We start from the raw sequence: 17136 nt of genomic DNA on the forward strand, positions 1-17136 counted from the left end.
TGAATGACTAGGCTTATTAGCTGTGTCCAGACAAATATTGCAGAATTCTGATGCCCTTCCCAAGGGTAAGTTTGAGATAGCTGTGAGCTGCCAGGTTTACTTTGTGTAGACTATTCCCAGCTCTCAGTAAATAATAACACAGACTTTTTGAATTTTTATGCAACTGTATGTGAATTTATATACAGATAAGAAGTTCTGGATTCAGTGTTGACTCTTTAGTGGAGTGTGGAATAACACAACACACTCTAATCAATAGCCAACTCATACATTATTTTTTCTTTTCAGTTAGTTTCCTTCCTCCTCACATTTAATGCAGTTTCACCTCATGAATTCACCACGTGAAATGGGGAATTAAGTATGTTGTCCTGGTTGTGCCTGAAGCCCCAACTGTTGTTAGCCTGGAGCAATTAATAGTAAGGTCCTCCATTGAAATCCTTTAGGAGGTCATCGGTGATCTTGAAGGTTGGTTTGTCTCTAAGACTGTTGAAACAGAAGGAAGTCTGTATGTTCCTTTGCTTGTATTGTGTTTGTGCAGAAAGAAAATGGAATTAAAGAAGCTGAATGTGTAGAATAATATTACAAGCTTTCATTGGTAAATCCATGAAGAAAATAGCAAATTCAGTCTATGTGCAGACTAAAAATTTACACTAATATTGACTTACATGCAGAAGGAAATATTCATGTGGTACCTAATGTGTTCTGATGTTTTATGAAATGATATTTTAGAGATTTTTTAGTTTACAGGTGGCTGAAGTTATCAATTTTATCAGTTGTGAAATACAGCTCCCATGACCCAGATGATAGCTGTGCTCTATCTCCATACTCGCCATTCCTCTTGGATGGCATGTTCAGCAACTGATGATTTCTGTATTGTGTTTTAATACCATTAGTATTTTCTTTTTAAGTCCTGGCAGTGAAGCAGAATGTTCTGATTAAGTGTAATCCAAGACAATACTGTATTTCGAGACAGTCATATTGATTGCAACAGCTGATATTACTTTGCCCTTAAACTAAGGGAGCAGTTTATTTTCATATTATTTTGGTGTTATATATGTTAATCTTTGCAATTTGAGTTTCTTTCATATCTGAATGATATAAACAATGTGTTTGCTATTCTAGCCGAGACAGTTCATTACAGCTTATAATGGGAAAGTTTAATACATTTTTGGCCTGTGATACAGTAATCAGTTCTGACAAACCTGTGAAGCTCTGTACTGCTTCAATGGCTTCTACTGATTTTCAGCCAAAAATAAGAATTCAAACCTGAGAAGTCTTAATTTTTACCTGTAACTAAAATGTGTGTGTATTCTTTCGTTGATAGTTTATTGGTTTTGATCCAATATTGTGTGCCTAAGGATAAAAACATAGGCATAAATAAGATTATCTGATATGTAAGGAACATGAAAAGATATGGATTAAAATAGGTTGCTGTTTCATAGGCATTACATGGATGCCTCTTGTTTTTTTCAGTGATTTGATGTTGGCTAATGGAAAATGTTAAGCATATTTCCTTCTTTTCTTTTTATATAAGTTTCTGACAGGAAATCTGTAGCTAAATATCAGTTTATGATTTCCATCTGTTCATGTATAATAGTGTCTTATAATGCAGTCCAGATTGCTGCCCAATGGAAATGTCCTATAGCAGGAGATAGGCTTTCAAGTGATTGTTGTACATACTAATTATTTTCATAAAGTAGTGCTTCATATAATTTTGAAGACACAGAACTCATTTTAAAGACATCTTTCTCGATGCAAAAATTTCCACTAATTAGCAAAGATAGTGCCTCATCTTTCTAGTGACTATATTTTTTAAAAGAAAGGTTTGCATAGTTGTACTACTATGGTAAAATAAGAAAATAAAATACATCCTTAGATTCAGGTAGGCAACAGAAACAGGAAAATTGCTGAAATGTTTTTTGGTTGCAAACATCTTTGATCTCTGCAGTGTGTTTCTCAGCTAGTGATGACTAGATTAGGGAGCATTTATTGTAAGAGATACAATTTTAATTCTGAGAAATCAGGTGGTTTAGACTAATTCATAAAACTGTTAAAACTCTAGCTTTTGAAAAATGCGTGCCAGCAGATGTTTTACAGTGAAGGTTTCCACCTTCTCAGCCGGGAGGAAGGGCTTGGTAATGGAACCCACATCTTCCTGTATGGTGGGAAAACAAGACAGTAAATAAAAAACCTTACCTCTGTTATCCATGCTCTTCATCACATCAGTCTTGATTTTTGCACAACTGACTGTAAATCATTCTAGATGACCTTTTAAGGCCCCTTCCAACCCAAATTATTCTGTGATAAATGGTAAATTATTGTTGCTTTTCTTTATAAACTTTGCAATCAAGTTTCCTTAAAATACCTGTACTGCCTGAGAGTTTCCTGCTTTCACATGTAATGATAATCTGAATAATAAAATTAACATGAGAATCATTTTAATATTTTTCAGTTTAGGACTAATTTAAGGACAGCTGTGTTGTGTGTTGAATGAGCCAGGATGCTGTCTGTGACTTCCAAATTGGGCTGAAAGTTCTTCTGAGAGGCAGAATGGTGCTCAGCCTAGTGAGGTTTAGCTTTGTAATACCCAAAATAATTTTTATCAAGCCCTCACTTCCTGAAAATGTGTTTCATGTCCATGGTGAATTTCCTTTCACCAAGACAGTTTGCTGTAGTTGTTTTAGTGGCGTGAATGTGAATTTCTATGGGTTTTTGCGGCTCAGTTGTTATCAGTTCAGAGCTGTTCTCAATGGGTAAGCTGATTTCCTATGGTTTGCCTCCTGTGGCTTTGTGCTTTGCACAGGGTGATCCTTCTCAGAGAGCTGGGTGTATTCCCGTTCGAGTTCAGAAGCTGGAACCAGTCACGTTTGTAGTCACGAGGGAGTGGGTCTCTGTCATTTTGGAAAATGAAAGCTGTTGGCGTCACCTGCTTTTTTGGTGAATATACTGGATGAGTTGGTGTCTGGGCTGGGAGCAGGGATTGTTCTCAAATGTTTCTATCCACAACAGATGTGCAGAGACAGCCAGTCTGCCTCCCCGGGCCAGCGTGTGTCAGGCGCCCGGCGCGGTCCCAGCGCGGCGCTGCTGCCCCCGCTGCTGGCTGGAGGTGGTGCCGGTTCCGATGCACAGTCAGCTTCCCTCCTCGGGGAGGAGCAGCGAGAAACTCCTGTGCTGCCAAGGTGTTGAGAGGCATGATTTAAAAACAAAACCTCACAATACCTGCACCAACTCTTTCTTCCCCTCTGGAAGGCACAAAAGCAGAGCAGAGCTGTGGCAGCTCTGTGCTTTTTCATTCAATAGGAAATGTTGTGTTTTGAAATAAAATGTACTCTGTACAATTGTAAATACAGTTTTTAGAAGTCAGGATATTACAGAAATTGTACCTCAGAGAAGAGCAGGTGAAAATAGTTCATGGGGCATACAAAATTACTGATGCTCCAGATACTTTTAAGTACCACAAGTAAAGTCAAGTGAAATTTCTACTACCTGTTGTAGTTGCAGTCTTGTGGCATTGACTACAGAGGGGGGCCTTTTCCACAGCCTCTGGAATAAATGGCTGCTACTTTAACCAAATTATCATTGGGATAATATATTCACATTTGGGAGCACAGAGGGGAAGCCACTTGGACAGAATAAACTCTTTAAATTTGACATAGTTCTGCTGAAAAAATTACTGTGCTGCAGTACAGCCCTGTATCTTGCTTAAGAGTTCTCTTCTCAGTTGGTCATAGGCTAGTAGTGTACAGAGATGTGAAGTCCTGATCGACAAGAATTTAGATACAGAATTTCTCTTTGATGAAAACTGATCCATTTTCTCATTGATAGTGTGATGTATGAAACGTAGTGAGAATTTTTACCCTGAGTCAATTTTAACCCTGCATATTGATGTCAGCCCAAGATATCCTTGCCTTCCTGAGAAGAAGATAAGTTGTTTTGAACGAGGTGTCAGAAGAGAGGTGTGAAAATATTTTGAGGTGGCTGTTTGGAAACTAAGAGAAGTTACTTTAATTTAGGAATGTAGAAGTAATGAGACTTCAGAAATTATTTTAATATGCACAAGAGAGGTTAGTGTTTACAACTTACATACAGCCATAGTTTTTCTGCCTTTTTAAAGATAAACTGTGAATTGGAACAGAAATAAAAATGATGAAGTAGATATAGAACAGTAACTGAGGAGTGAAGGATGAGAGTATGCACATTTTCAGTGTTCACTCATCATGGAGCTTCCTTTGCGCCACATCATACTATAGAGGACTGTTGTCTCTTGACTTTCCCTCCATCTTTCCTGCCCAAGCTTGTGCATGAATTGTTCTTACCATACTGTGACATCTTCTGAGCACTGTTGTCACGTGGGTAGTTCCCTCTTTAACCACTGCAATTGAATTTCCTGAGTATCATGAGTCAAAGTTCAATTTATTTATTTTTAAAATTTATTTTATTTTATTTCTTATCTAACAATGTTGCCAGAGAGTCTGTATCATGACAAAGAAGTCCTTTTCAAGTTTCCCTCTCACTCAGTCTGAAGAGTGAGTTCCCTATATAACATGTATCTGGAAGGTGATGTGTCATCAGTATTCACCAGTGGTATTTTTTGCTTTGAAGTATCTCAGATAAATAATGCATTTCTTATAAAAAACTGTATCAATCAGTATATCCTCCCACAGAAGTTTATAGTAGTGCTTTTTTAGCCCCTCCCCCTAGTAATGGCTTGGATTTAAATATCTTTCTGATTTAAAATTCTAAAGTAGTAATTTCCATTTCATATAGCAGAAGGGGAAGACATGTGTGTTTTTTCATACATGCTTTATTAGAATTACCAACAAATATTAATATACATATATATCCTTACATGGTTTCAGCTTGTTAATATAAAAATGAACTTTTGAACCTTACCATTCAAATATGCAGAAGTAGTAATTGAGGCTTAAGGAATTTGAGGACGGAGACTTAATGCAACAGCAAGGGAAATTTAAATAGTATATACAGAAATCATTGATGGTCACTGGACACCTAACCAAAAGCACCTCAGGAGAATTCAGGTTCATGAATGGAGATGGGAAGAACAGAGAGGAAATGTTTTAGATTAATTTGGTAGTTTTCATACTGGCATAGAAAGGAAGTGTTATGACTGTACAGCTTCTCTGGGGAAAGCTGAGTTCAGACCAATACCTGCACCTCTGGTGAGGACACAGACTTCTCAATGTCACAGTGTCTTTGGGAGCTCAGACTGTGAAGTTTCCACAAACCTTTTCTTTAAAATAGAGTTTTAGCATTGCTATTCATAGCTGTGCTGACTGTGTAATATTTCTTTAAAATCAAATTAAAATATCATCAGTGCCTCGGTATTGACAGTTCAAAACACTTCTGCTCTCAATGGCAGCAAAAGGATTATTGCCTTATAGAGCTCTGCAGGTTTCAGCCTTATTAGAAATGGATTAATGCTAGATTTTAGCCTGTTGACTATTGTTGGAAGCAGATTACTTTGCTTGTATAAAATAAAATCTGACCACTGAAAGTCTTAATGTCTGCAAAAGATAATCTGACCAAATATGGGGGTGTTCGTAGTGTTTGGTTTGGGATGGTTTGGTTTTTTCTTAAGACCAGTTAACTCTTTGCATACTGTGCAATTCTGACTGCTAACAAAGCAGTATGTAAAGCTAAATACACTTTCTCGTTATAAAATGAGTATTTTAATGAATTTGAAATACCAAAAGAGAATCTTGATTCTTCTTTTTCTCTGGACTTACTGGGGGAATTCTTTTTGTCTTTTATTTCATTGGCATTGCCTTACCCAGCAGTTCTGAATTTTAGTAAGTTCAGTGATGGTATGTCTTCTGATAATGAATAATTGTGCGGTATTGTGGTTAGGAAGCATTGGTAGAGATTGATGAATACAAATCTGTTGTATCCCTCACTACTGTGGGACCAAAGTACTGAGCAGGGGGCTGGAATTGTTTTTAGCTTTTTGTAACAGCTACCTAAGATCCAGTTGAAGGAATTGTTTGCCCTTTTGTTCTGGACAAATTTTCATCAGATAGTCCTTCTTGTTCAAAAAAAGATCTGGGAGAAGATCAGAATATTTCTCATGCGTGTAGGAAAAGAATTCCTTTTAATTAAAAAGCCTAATCCAATCTAAATCAGGATTAACACCAAGAGGCTTTCAATGAGCCAGCTGGCTCTCCTGCCAGAGGGAAGTTTTTTGTACAAAACCACCTTACTGTACACATCACTAGCCTGGACTGTTTCTGTTTTTACCAAGCACAAGGAGCTCCATATCACACTGACATGAAATGAGGTCAACCTCTTGCTTGTATAATTTTGATTTTGCCAATCAATGTCTGCTGCAAAAAAAAATTTATAGTTGTGATGCTGATATGCAAGTATGTGAAATATGAATGCCACTGTTTCTTAGCATGGAGAAGATGGTTCTGGAAGGTTTGCATTAGCTGCTAGTTGTGTCATAAATGCTCTATAATGCATGGTTTCAAACTTGTATTGAGGATCTCACGTGGGCTTCTGTCATGACAGCTGAACCTCAGGGTACGGGGAGGGGGGTACGTGTTGAGAAGAGTTTGTGATGGCCCCTTTATGGTCTCCTTGAGTGCACAGGGCCTCTGCTCCTTTGAATCCTCTGAAAGTCAAAGGGGAAGGGCTCCCCTTCAAGCAGGTGATTATTTTATTCATAAAGGAACCAGGTTGATACTGCCTGTATTTTTATTCCTAGTTCTGCCTGAGAATAGTGTGGACTTAAGTGTGAAGAGGGGAAGGATAGGATACAGCAAGAAGAGTTTTCCAGAGATAATTAAAACGTTTTCATTTTGTGTTTGTTGTAATTTTAGCATTTAATTTAAAATAGAGGGGCTTTTGTACTTTCATTTACTTAAAATGGCTTTGATGTTCCTGAAATGTAATTTTTAAGTGGTCTGCATTTTGTTAGAGCTTACCTTTATTCATGCTTATCTTTTCGATCTTGCAGATGAGGTCTTCAGGTTGCAAACCTTAGACTGAAAAAAAAAGATACAGCAGTATTTTTTAATCTACGTTGATATTTTAGCTACATAAAGTAGAAAATATCTTAACAATTCACATTTTTGAGAGAAAAATAAAATTTACTTTTGATTTATGTACAAAGCAGCCAGGGTATAGAATTAAATGGAAGTTCTTAAATTAAGCTAAGACCAAGATAAACGGTTTCCAGAAAGAAAACAAAAAATATCACTAAGAGCTTATCTAATCAGTATTTTTAAAATGTAATTAAAATTAATTCTGTAATGATTTAACAACCGTGGGGCTTATGCAGCACACAGGCTCATTTCTGTTTTTTTTTAACTTCTTTCAAACTTCTGTTTTACACAAATTCCTATAACAACATTAAGGTTAGAAATCATGTTTATCACTGTAAATGCTTAATCTATACATAGCCAGTGTCAATTCAGCAAATATCACGCTCTATCTGTTGGTGCTACCCAGAGTTCTTGTAGGGTTATTCTTGGTGCTCGAACTTCCTAAGATTCCTAGTAAAATGTTTTGCTCTTCTACCTTACCCACGTCAGCTGCAGTTCTGATCAGAAGGCAGTGCTGTTTGCTGTCTTCCTTTTTTTGGCTGTTAGACCAGATGGCAATAGCTTGTTTTCCAGATTAGGTTAGTTTAGTCAAGATGTGTGAAGACAAGCAGGGGTATAAATGCAATATGTTGCAAATAACAGTATGCCTTAGCAATTAGTTGTATTAAACCTGATGCAACTTACTAGAATACAGCATCGTCCTTACATACAGGCCTTTCCTTGATTTTAACAGATAGTTTAGTGATTCTTTTTGCTTTTTTGCTTGTCAATACCCTTTAAAAAAATAAATTATTGTCTGGCTGCAGAAAGCTCATGTAATAATATAAATAACAAGTATATATAGATAAGCATGAGTCTCCAGGCTGCCTTACTAAATACAGTCAGACACTCTATATTGATCTTGCTTTTTTTCACTATTTGAATTGGATTTTTCTTGAAGGAGTGACATGGATATTTGTATAGTGGAATGCTTGTGACAACTGTCTGTGTGTAGAAATCAGTTCCATTAACTTCTCTTGCTAACAGTGGAGACCTGCATTAAGATATTAAGGCACTATAAATAACAGCAAACCCTACTGTTATATACTCAGCTGATGTTTATTATTTAGAGAACAAATCCCTGGTTTGCAACTTATTTTTCTTTGCTCTTATCATAGTCACAGTGCTTCATAACAGTTTACTGACAGTTTTGGCATTCTGAAAAGTCACAAATCTTTTCCTTGTGAGATTACATCCTTTCCTTTACAGCTGTCTGTTTGCTTGTCCCAAGGAAACAAGAAATTGCAAGTGACTGAGAGAACACAAAGATGAATGGTGACTGTTGTGTTTGTTCTCATGCTAATTCATCAACTTGAAGTCAACACTTTGGTCAAGCAAAACAGTTACATGTGAAATTGAAAAGCTTGTGGAACTGCTTGACATATGCTTATTTTTAAATATACTACATCATGGAGCCTAAACATTTTGCTTCCGTAGATCTTTACCTACCTTTGTAGTTAGCATTATGTGCAGTATTCGGAGTCATGGCAGTGGTGCTCTAGTTAGAGCTGAAGATGTGTTTGAAGTATGCACCTTCTGTTTTAAAGCATTTTCAAACTTTTGAAAATTTCATATTTGATGGAATTAAGTCTTTTATTTTTTTTTTTTTTGTTTTATTGGATGCTGTTTTACCAAAGTATTTGCTATAAATAAATATATTATTTCTGGGAATAACCATGCTTGTTGGGGTACCTAAACATTGATTGATATATGCAGTTCATCTGATATCTAACTTCCCATGGGATTTTGTCTAGTTTTGCCCTTCCTGGGACAATTTGAGATGTAGGCCCTTCCCTGTCCTACATATTACTAAAAGACAGGTTGACTTAATAGTACATGCATTGTATGCATGGTCTTAAATCCGGTAAGAGCCACAACAGAGTCTTTAATTAAGATATTTTGTGCAGTGAAATGCTGGAAGAAAAATATATAGGGCTGTATGTTAACTATAGTCTTAAGAAAAAAAAAAAATAAAGAAAACAAGTACTTGGTCAGACCCTCATCTCTCTTCCTTAAAATATTTGCAGAAAAATGAGAAATGCAGGCTCTGATGTTCAAACCAGGTTGGATGTACATGTAGGTTAGTGATTTAATTGTAAAGGGTAAACCTTTCGTCTTTCAGTTTAAAATCAAAGCCTTAACACTATTATTCACTAATCAGTATGCTTCTACTTACACATTTAAAATAAAGTCCTGGCAAAATGCTGTCTTGAAATAAAGTGACAGATATCAAATGCCAGTGGAACTGTAGCAGACTTTTCAGAATTGCTACTTCTAGTTTTCAGGCAGCTGCTGCAATAGATTTCAGTTAATGCTCTCAGTGCCTGTGTTGGGATTTCTGAGAAGGGCTATTTTTTCTTTTAACTAGTTCCATTGAGCATTTGTTGGAGTCTAATGTTTGGAGTTTAAAACCAATTCTGTTCTGTCTGGACAGTTCTGAAGTGCAGAACAGTCTTTTCCTTCTGTTTCAAAAGTGCATTAACCACTACAAAATAAAATGGTTTGGCAATATTAGTGACTTCTGCCTTGGTCACTAAACTATTGGGGTTTATTACAAAATACCTTTTATACCTATTTCTTTTCATGCATTACTGGAAAAGAAACAAGCTGGGATAAAATTTCTGAAATTTGTCAATACAACTTCTTGCCACTAAGGCAACTGAATTCTTAGAAGGGGAAGAAAACATGGGGTTCTGACCTGACTGAAAAAACTTAAAATTACTTTTCTGGTATTATTTTAAGCATTGTACTCTGTTTCCATCCTGGTTTGTGCTTTGCATGTGATCTTCACTTCTTATATGTCAGAACTGGGTTCAGAGCACACATGTGCTAAGGCTGTCCTGAATTTGAAGACTTTTTAAAGGTAAATGTTAAATTAAAGGTTTTAGCAGGTATTTCATAGGCTGATTAAGATAGCTAGACTTGCAAATGAAACCAACAGTATTTTTTGTCTAAAATGCAAATAAATAAAATACCTTAAGGGTTAAGATATTTTTAATTGGGAAAGTTGTTCTGAACTGCACAAATATCTAAGAAAATAAGAAGCAAAAGGATCAAGTTACTCTCTTAACCAGAGTAAGTTATGGCTACTGCATAAGGCAGTGGCAGTGCTTCCCACAAGTGTCATTCCCTGAGTGGTATCCTAGTTAACCAACATTTCTGAAGCTGTGAAGTGATTGGTGGTAGTGAGTGTGAGGGGCTGGGAATGCTATAGGACCATCTACCCTCTGTCTAAGGGTGGTGGGTTGCTGCTTAGGTACCAGTGTTCTTGCTGTGTGACTGAAAAAAATTAAATGAAATTGCAGTTTTGTTTCTTAGAAATCTCTTTTATTATTTTTGCCCCCAAATAAATGTTGGTCTTTAATTCATGAAGTTTCTAGAGAACCTATGGTGGTTCTGCTCTTAGTAGGACTTAAAACTAGAGCAGAGTAGAGTTGTTATTTATAAAGGTCTTTGAAAAAGTTGGTATGTTAATACTGATGCCTTGCACAAATTTAACCTTTAGGCACTTTTTATTAATTCAATCAATATTTTTCCTTCAGATGTAATTTGGTATAGTGACACAAGTCCTTCATGGCCATAAATTGTTATAGTACCATTGATTCTTTCTCTTCTTCTCTCCATCCCTGAAGTATTGATATCTACATACAGCTGCACTCTGATTTGTAAGGTGTGTGCTGCTAAGCAGTTCCCAGAGGAGACCACATTTCAGTGAGGGGTGAAGGCTGTGTGTATATGGTGGGTGTTGAAAATGATTCCAAACATCAGCTTTGCTACAGATTTCTGATTCGGTTTTAAGCTGTTGTTCAGTTTTCATTCTTGGTCAGAGGAGATTGGAGCCCATAGTGAGTGGGTCTGCAGTCCTGCTCGGGTTCAGTATTGCGGCCGATCATGCATTTAACAAAGCTTTTGGGCAGGGAGACAGCTTGAGAGCTGCTCCGTGCCTCAGGCTACCAGCTGCTTGTCTAATTGGCCTGGGAGCACAGTGGAAAGGAAGCTGAGACACCAAGTCAGCTGGCTTCCCTGTTGCTCCCAACTCGAGGAAGCCTGCTTATTGGTTTTATGTGGTGCCCAGTAGTGTAAATATACAGCAACAGTTTGCTCAGGGGCAGTGCTATCAAGCCTAGCTGTCCAGTTCCTTCACTTCAAGCCAGTGTGATTGAAGTTTGAATCCACATCTTTTTCTTCTGTTGGGCAACACTTGAAGGCTGCTGAGCTAAAATTTATTTTAAGACTGAGTCTTTCCTCATCTGGGTGGGCGCTTTCACAATGAAGCATGGCAGGCACATAAAACAGATTGAAGAGAGAGCCTAAATAATATCTGTAGATACATACAGAAGGAAAATAGGTGTAGGGGTAAAAGAACATAGTTTGGGAAAGTAGAGCCGTATGCTCTGAATTATTCTTTCAGTTACTTGAACTTGATTTTGACAGCCAGCAAGGCTCTAAATGTGACTTTCATCAAGAGTGGTAAGTGCTAAGTTAGAGGGTAAAGAAGAATTTCTGATTTTGATAGATTTCTTTGTTCAGAAATCCCAGGTGGTTCTTACGCTTCTGTGAAAAATGTGAGGAATTTGAAATGTTTGGTTTTGTTAATCTGTAAGTTGTTAGAATCCATGACACACTATTTTCTTTGGGAAGATTTGTATGCAGTTATGCAGTTAATTCTTGGATTTGAAGTAAATGCTAATAAGCTTGTTTAACCTAAGACATTTATCTGTTTGAATGTGCAAGGAATGTAGACTAATAGCTGCTTATGATCCCAGTCATTTGTTTCTGTAATTATTTAAATATTGGTCATTTGGGTGATTTTTTTCTGTAATTATGTAAATATGGTTCAGCTGGGTTTTCAAATATTTTAGAAGTATGTATGGGTCCACTGCATTTTTACAGGGGATTTTATTAGTTGGGATCCTTGGCCTGTCCATTTCTCTCCAAGTGTTTCTTTTTAGTAACTTTTGAGCTTGTTGAGAAACTGCTTAGACTTGAAAGGGCAATAACCTTGAAGTGATGGCATACAGATGAATTGTTGCTATTAGTGCTTCTGCTAAAGGAGAAGACATAACTTGCCCGTTATGTGTTATTTTCTGGTAGCATGTGACTGACAAACCAATTTGTTGCTAGCCATGATATTTTGTGGTTTATTGCTACAAGAGGATGGCCCAAGAAATGTAAGTCATGCCAAGAGACTGAGTTACAGAAATAGGGTGAAGGCAGATTTAGAAGAATTTGTAGACAAATAGGTGAGAAAACAAACTTGTTCTACTGTTTACAAAGCAGCTACTTCAGCCAACTAAGGATTTTCTGCAAGTAATTCATCTGCTGGTAAATAATCCGTTCAGCAACTGTTATTACACTGATCATATTGGCACTGCCTGTGTGCAAACTGTCCTTGCAGTTGGTGAAAGTTTGTGTGCAGGACAGCTGCAGATGACAGAACAGAGTTTATCCCAAGGATATAGCAATTATATAGCAATTATATTGTGGGTTACGGGGAGAATCAACAAGCAATAATGAAACAGTGTGAGACAGAATATTTTATGCCTTAAAATTAGCCTGTATTATAGCAATTTAGAGTGTATGATCTTAACCCTGTTTAAGCATTTGGCTCTTAATAATTTTGCTTAAGTGTTTTCCTACAACATGAAGTTTAAATAGAATGCAGTGAAAGCAATGAGGCTGTAGGACATTTTGTCCACTGAATCTCTGAGAGGAAAGAAATCACCCATCCTGATTTTTAGAATTTTTAAAAATTGTTTTCAGTGAAACCAGTCCAAACTTATGTAGACAGGTTCTTGTAATCAAAGTTATATTTGCAGGGCTGTCATCTAAGGACATGTTTTGGTAAACACGATATATTTAGTAAATACACCTCCCTGTCTTCCACATGTCAGATGTCTTTAAAGCATTGCATTTTCTACCATATTTCTAAACATATATAAGTATTGTTCATTTTTCAGCCAAGATTATTTAAATTTTATAGAAGAGCAAATGAAATAGTTAATCAAATGCCCATTAACTCCTCTAACTTCTGATTACATAGGTATCCCAAAGACTATTCTCAGTGGCATCTTACCATTACTGGACGTCTTCTCTTCTCCAAGTAATAAATTAACTAACCTTATAAATAGAAAAAAACCTATATGCATAATTTTAAGAGTTAAACTGACTTTTCAGTAAGTAGCAGAAGAGCTTCCTGACTTCACGGAAAAAACTGCCAACAGTTTGTAATTGGAAAAAAATGTGCACATTTAGAAAATTTGCAATTTTCATTACTGTATTACTCGTGGACTAGAATGAAATAGGCCATCAGAATGGCTGACCAGGTTAGACACTTCCAGGTGCTTCCTCCTGCACTTCTGCAGTTTGTCTTTCACTTCTTTTCAGATTTTGTTTTTTAACTATTGCAATTATTTCAAAAAGGTCATTTCAGTGCTTCATCTTAAAAATCAGTTTTTATTTTAGTTTGAAATTTAAAGCCTCCTTTTTTTTCTTAATAGGACTGTCTCTATACATCAGGCTTGTGAAGGTTCTGCTCCTTACCTGAGTTCTTGCTTTCCCCTTGCAGTGGGAAGCTGAAGGTGGTTGGATGCAGTAGCCTTTCTGCTAATTGCATCCAATCATGCAGCTTTTATATCTTATGCATGGTCTTTAAAGTGCCCTTATCACACTAATTCTTGAATCATCAAGGTTTAAAATACCTCATTAGAGAATGTTTCTCATCAATCCTCTTGCAAATCAGGTCTCTTTCTCACAAATGTTTCTCTTTTCCACATAAGCATCATCAGCCCTGGGGTTCTGTGCAGCTATGATTAAATCTGGCTTAGATCTACTATTCTGGTGTAGAAAATATTAACCAAATTTGTTTCATTTCAGCCCCTCCAGGTGATATTCACTATCCATGTAGCCTTGGGCAGCCACATGGTTAACTGTGTTCCCTACCAAATGCTTCCTCTAATCTATTACTGGCAGGAAGGGGCGAGTTGCCAGCCCCATTCTTCTGTAGCCATCTTCAGAGAGATGAAACCTGAGTCTGTTGCCTCATCTCTTTCCAAAATAGGACGTTTGCCAGCATTGATGGGAGAGGTAGCAAATGAGAAAGGAAGGAGCAAAAACTGTGACTGATGTAGTGGGGAGCAACAGATGTCATGTGGAAAATTGAGATACACTCAATGAGCATTTCCTACAAACATTTTCCTACTGCTATAACTTAGTTATGGGGTGTGAGATATGAGCATATGAGAGAGTGAGTTAGTTTAAGCTTTGAAGCATTTCAGACAGATGGAAGTTTGTGGTTTAAGACAATTTACGTGGAATTACAGGGTAGGCTATTCACAGCTTGATGATTCTGCTTTAGAAGTGATTTTATGTTATAATTAAAGAGATTTGGTGAAAGAATACAAGAAGCTGGCCTAAAGAATCAAGGGAAGTAAAGGTCAAGTGCTGCTGCTGCTGTTGAAAGTGTGTCATCTATAAAGAGCTATACCATGTAAAAGAACATAATACAGAGAATTACAGGTTACTCTTGTGGTATCAACTTCAGCTTACACTGTTGATAAATGCAGATTTCTTTGAATACATTATTAAAGGTGGTATCACAATACATGAGTGAGAAAAAGTGCTTTGACATCTGTATTGCAAATTGTACTAAAGTACATACTTGTCTGGAACAGAAAAAAATCTGAGTCTGTTAGCTGTTTTGTAAGCACCTTTTGCTTCAATTCTTGTCAAACTTCAAATTAATAAAATCTTCTTCCATTATAATTTTTAACTAGGCGTATTGTAGAAATCATGTGGGATATTTCAGGGATGTCACCATTTTCATAGTGCATTATAGACTTTCCTTTAGAGATGATGACTCTAAAGACAATGACATCAGTGTGAGTCACAGAGTATGGTCTGTGTTCCCCAAGCATATTGTTTTCTAGGCTTTGTGTTCTCTGTTGGACTGACTTTCCTTCATTTTTATTGATGAAGTTTTGTTCAGCTATGTCAGAAATACATAGTACAGCTAGTGTTTCCTTTATTGCTCAGGGGTTACTGCTTTTCACCAGATTGTGTTCTAGGTTTGAACTTCAGAATTGGTGAGACTTAGATTGAAATTTTGTATTTTTCTTCCTTAACAGAAAGGGCTATTGCGAGGCACGAAGTCAGAGAAATAGAGCAACGTCATACAGTCGATGGTCCCCGACAAGATGTGACACTGGATGAAGAAGATGATGTGGTGATTATTTACAACAGAGTACCCAAGACTGCCAGCACATCCTTCACAAATATTGCCTATGATCTCTGTGCGAAGAACAAATACCATGTTCTGCATATCAACACAACCAAAAATAACCCTGTTATGTCTCTGCAAGATCAGGTAGGCTGCTGAATTTGGGATGTCTTTATGAAACCAAGGAAGAGCACAGGAAAAAATGTTTGCTATTGTAAACTTGGGTGATCTGATGTATTTAATTTCTTTGTCACATATTCCAATATAAATGAAATCTAATTTTTTCATATTTTCTTTGTAGGGAATTAATATTATTTCTTAATAGGTTGAGGTTTTTACTTGGCTACTGGAGGTGGCAAGTGTCTGTTTATTGGACAAAAACAAAGCTAAAAAGGGGCATGACTGGGGTAGAAATGACCTTTGTTGTTAGAACTGTTTTGGCTGTGTAATACAACTTGCCTGTCATCTCCGTCTGCAGTGAATGCAATCTTAGGCAATTTGCTCTCTGAGTAGTGCAGGCACTGAGCCATGCTGTCAGGGCTAGACTTGTGTCTTTGGTACTGGGGGCTGGTCAGGTCTCACAGGTGATAAAAAGCATACAGAAAAGTGCTTGTAAATAGCTTGCTCTGCAAAGGACGGGTCACTTCACATCCATTAAAATTCTCACTAAAATCACTGTAGTACCAGACTAGAAATGATCATGGCTACTGTATTTTAAAAAGATGATGAGGGTTCAGTGCTGTGTTTTTTATTAGGCTGGGGTGAGGAAGTAGGTTTATTGGTTTATTTTCATTAATACTTCCTTGGCTGTCATAAATGCACTTGCAGACAATCCAGGTTAGAGATCTGAAACATCACTGTCATCACCCCTGCCTGTAGAACAAATGTTTCCGAACTCTCTACTGCTGGTTGTATGCTGATCACTAAAGTTGATATGCAGCAGAGGCAGGAGCTGCTCTGCATTGCAGCATGTCAGCACTGAGCCTTCCAGCTCCTCTGATTGCATGTCTACAGGCTGAAACAGCTCAGCACAGCTGGACTGGGGCAGGGGAAGCAGATGCTAGGGACCCTCCACTTCCAGTTCTGTATGTGGGAGAAAGGTTGAGGTAGGGATCTCTGTGCAGAGAAAATAATGGACTTGGGTCATACTGGAATCTATTTTGTGATAGTGGAGTTGTGCTACTGTGGAGTATTTCCTCCTGTAAAATTGCTTCCTACATATGAAGGTGGTACTGTCATACATGATTACTCTGATTATAAAGTCTGGTAGTCATCACTTAGTCCTGTCCACTGCATAGAACAAGTACTTAAGACCTGTGCAGTAAGAGCAGTGTGATTTTTCAAAAGATTTAATAAGCCTATTAATTATTAATTAAAAATCATTCTCCAGTCAGGTATACCTAGTACAGCACTTCCCACCAAATTCTGTTTCTGTCAAGGTGTCTCTTGAAATGGAGGTCTGTCCTAGAGGATAGGAGAGCTAGTCATTGAATAGGTATAAATTAAACACAGGCTACCTTAAATTTCTACTTCTGTTTGAATTCAAATAAAATTTGTTCTTTGCTGGCTTAGTTTTATAAAAGAGAAACTCTTTACCTTCCCTCTAATAATAATCTCTTGAGAAATGAAAATCTGTGCTGAGCATGTACACAATACTGTCAGTCCTACCTTCATTTGATACTATGCTCTTGTTCAAGGTGGTAAATGATGTAGTTTAATTAGACACTTGATACTGTTCTTTGGTGGCCATTATCTGGGAGATGCTGACAATGAAGAGCTTCATATATTGCATAGTTGTTCAAAGATGCAGAAATAATT

The 17136-nt window shown here is 37.1% G+C and overlaps 1 protein-coding gene across 1 annotated transcript in view; it reads left to right on the forward strand.

Annotated features, from left to right (window-relative positions):
- The window catches only part of HS2ST1 (heparan sulfate 2-O-sulfotransferase 1), a 71125-nt gene that overhangs the window by 34687 nt on the left and 19302 nt on the right, over positions 1–17136 (forward strand). The window contains exon 2 of the mRNA XM_059854182.1: positions 15227–15465. Coding sequence (XP_059710165.1) covers positions 15227–15465 — 239 coding nt within the window. The remainder of the gene's footprint in view (positions 1–15226; positions 15466–17136) is intronic.

The sequence above is a fragment of the Haemorhous mexicanus genome, chromosome 9 (genome assembly GCF_027477595.1).
Source record: "Haemorhous mexicanus isolate bHaeMex1 chromosome 9, bHaeMex1.pri, whole genome shotgun sequence".
Taxonomy (NCBI): Eukaryota; Metazoa; Chordata; class Aves; order Passeriformes; family Fringillidae; genus Haemorhous; species Haemorhous mexicanus.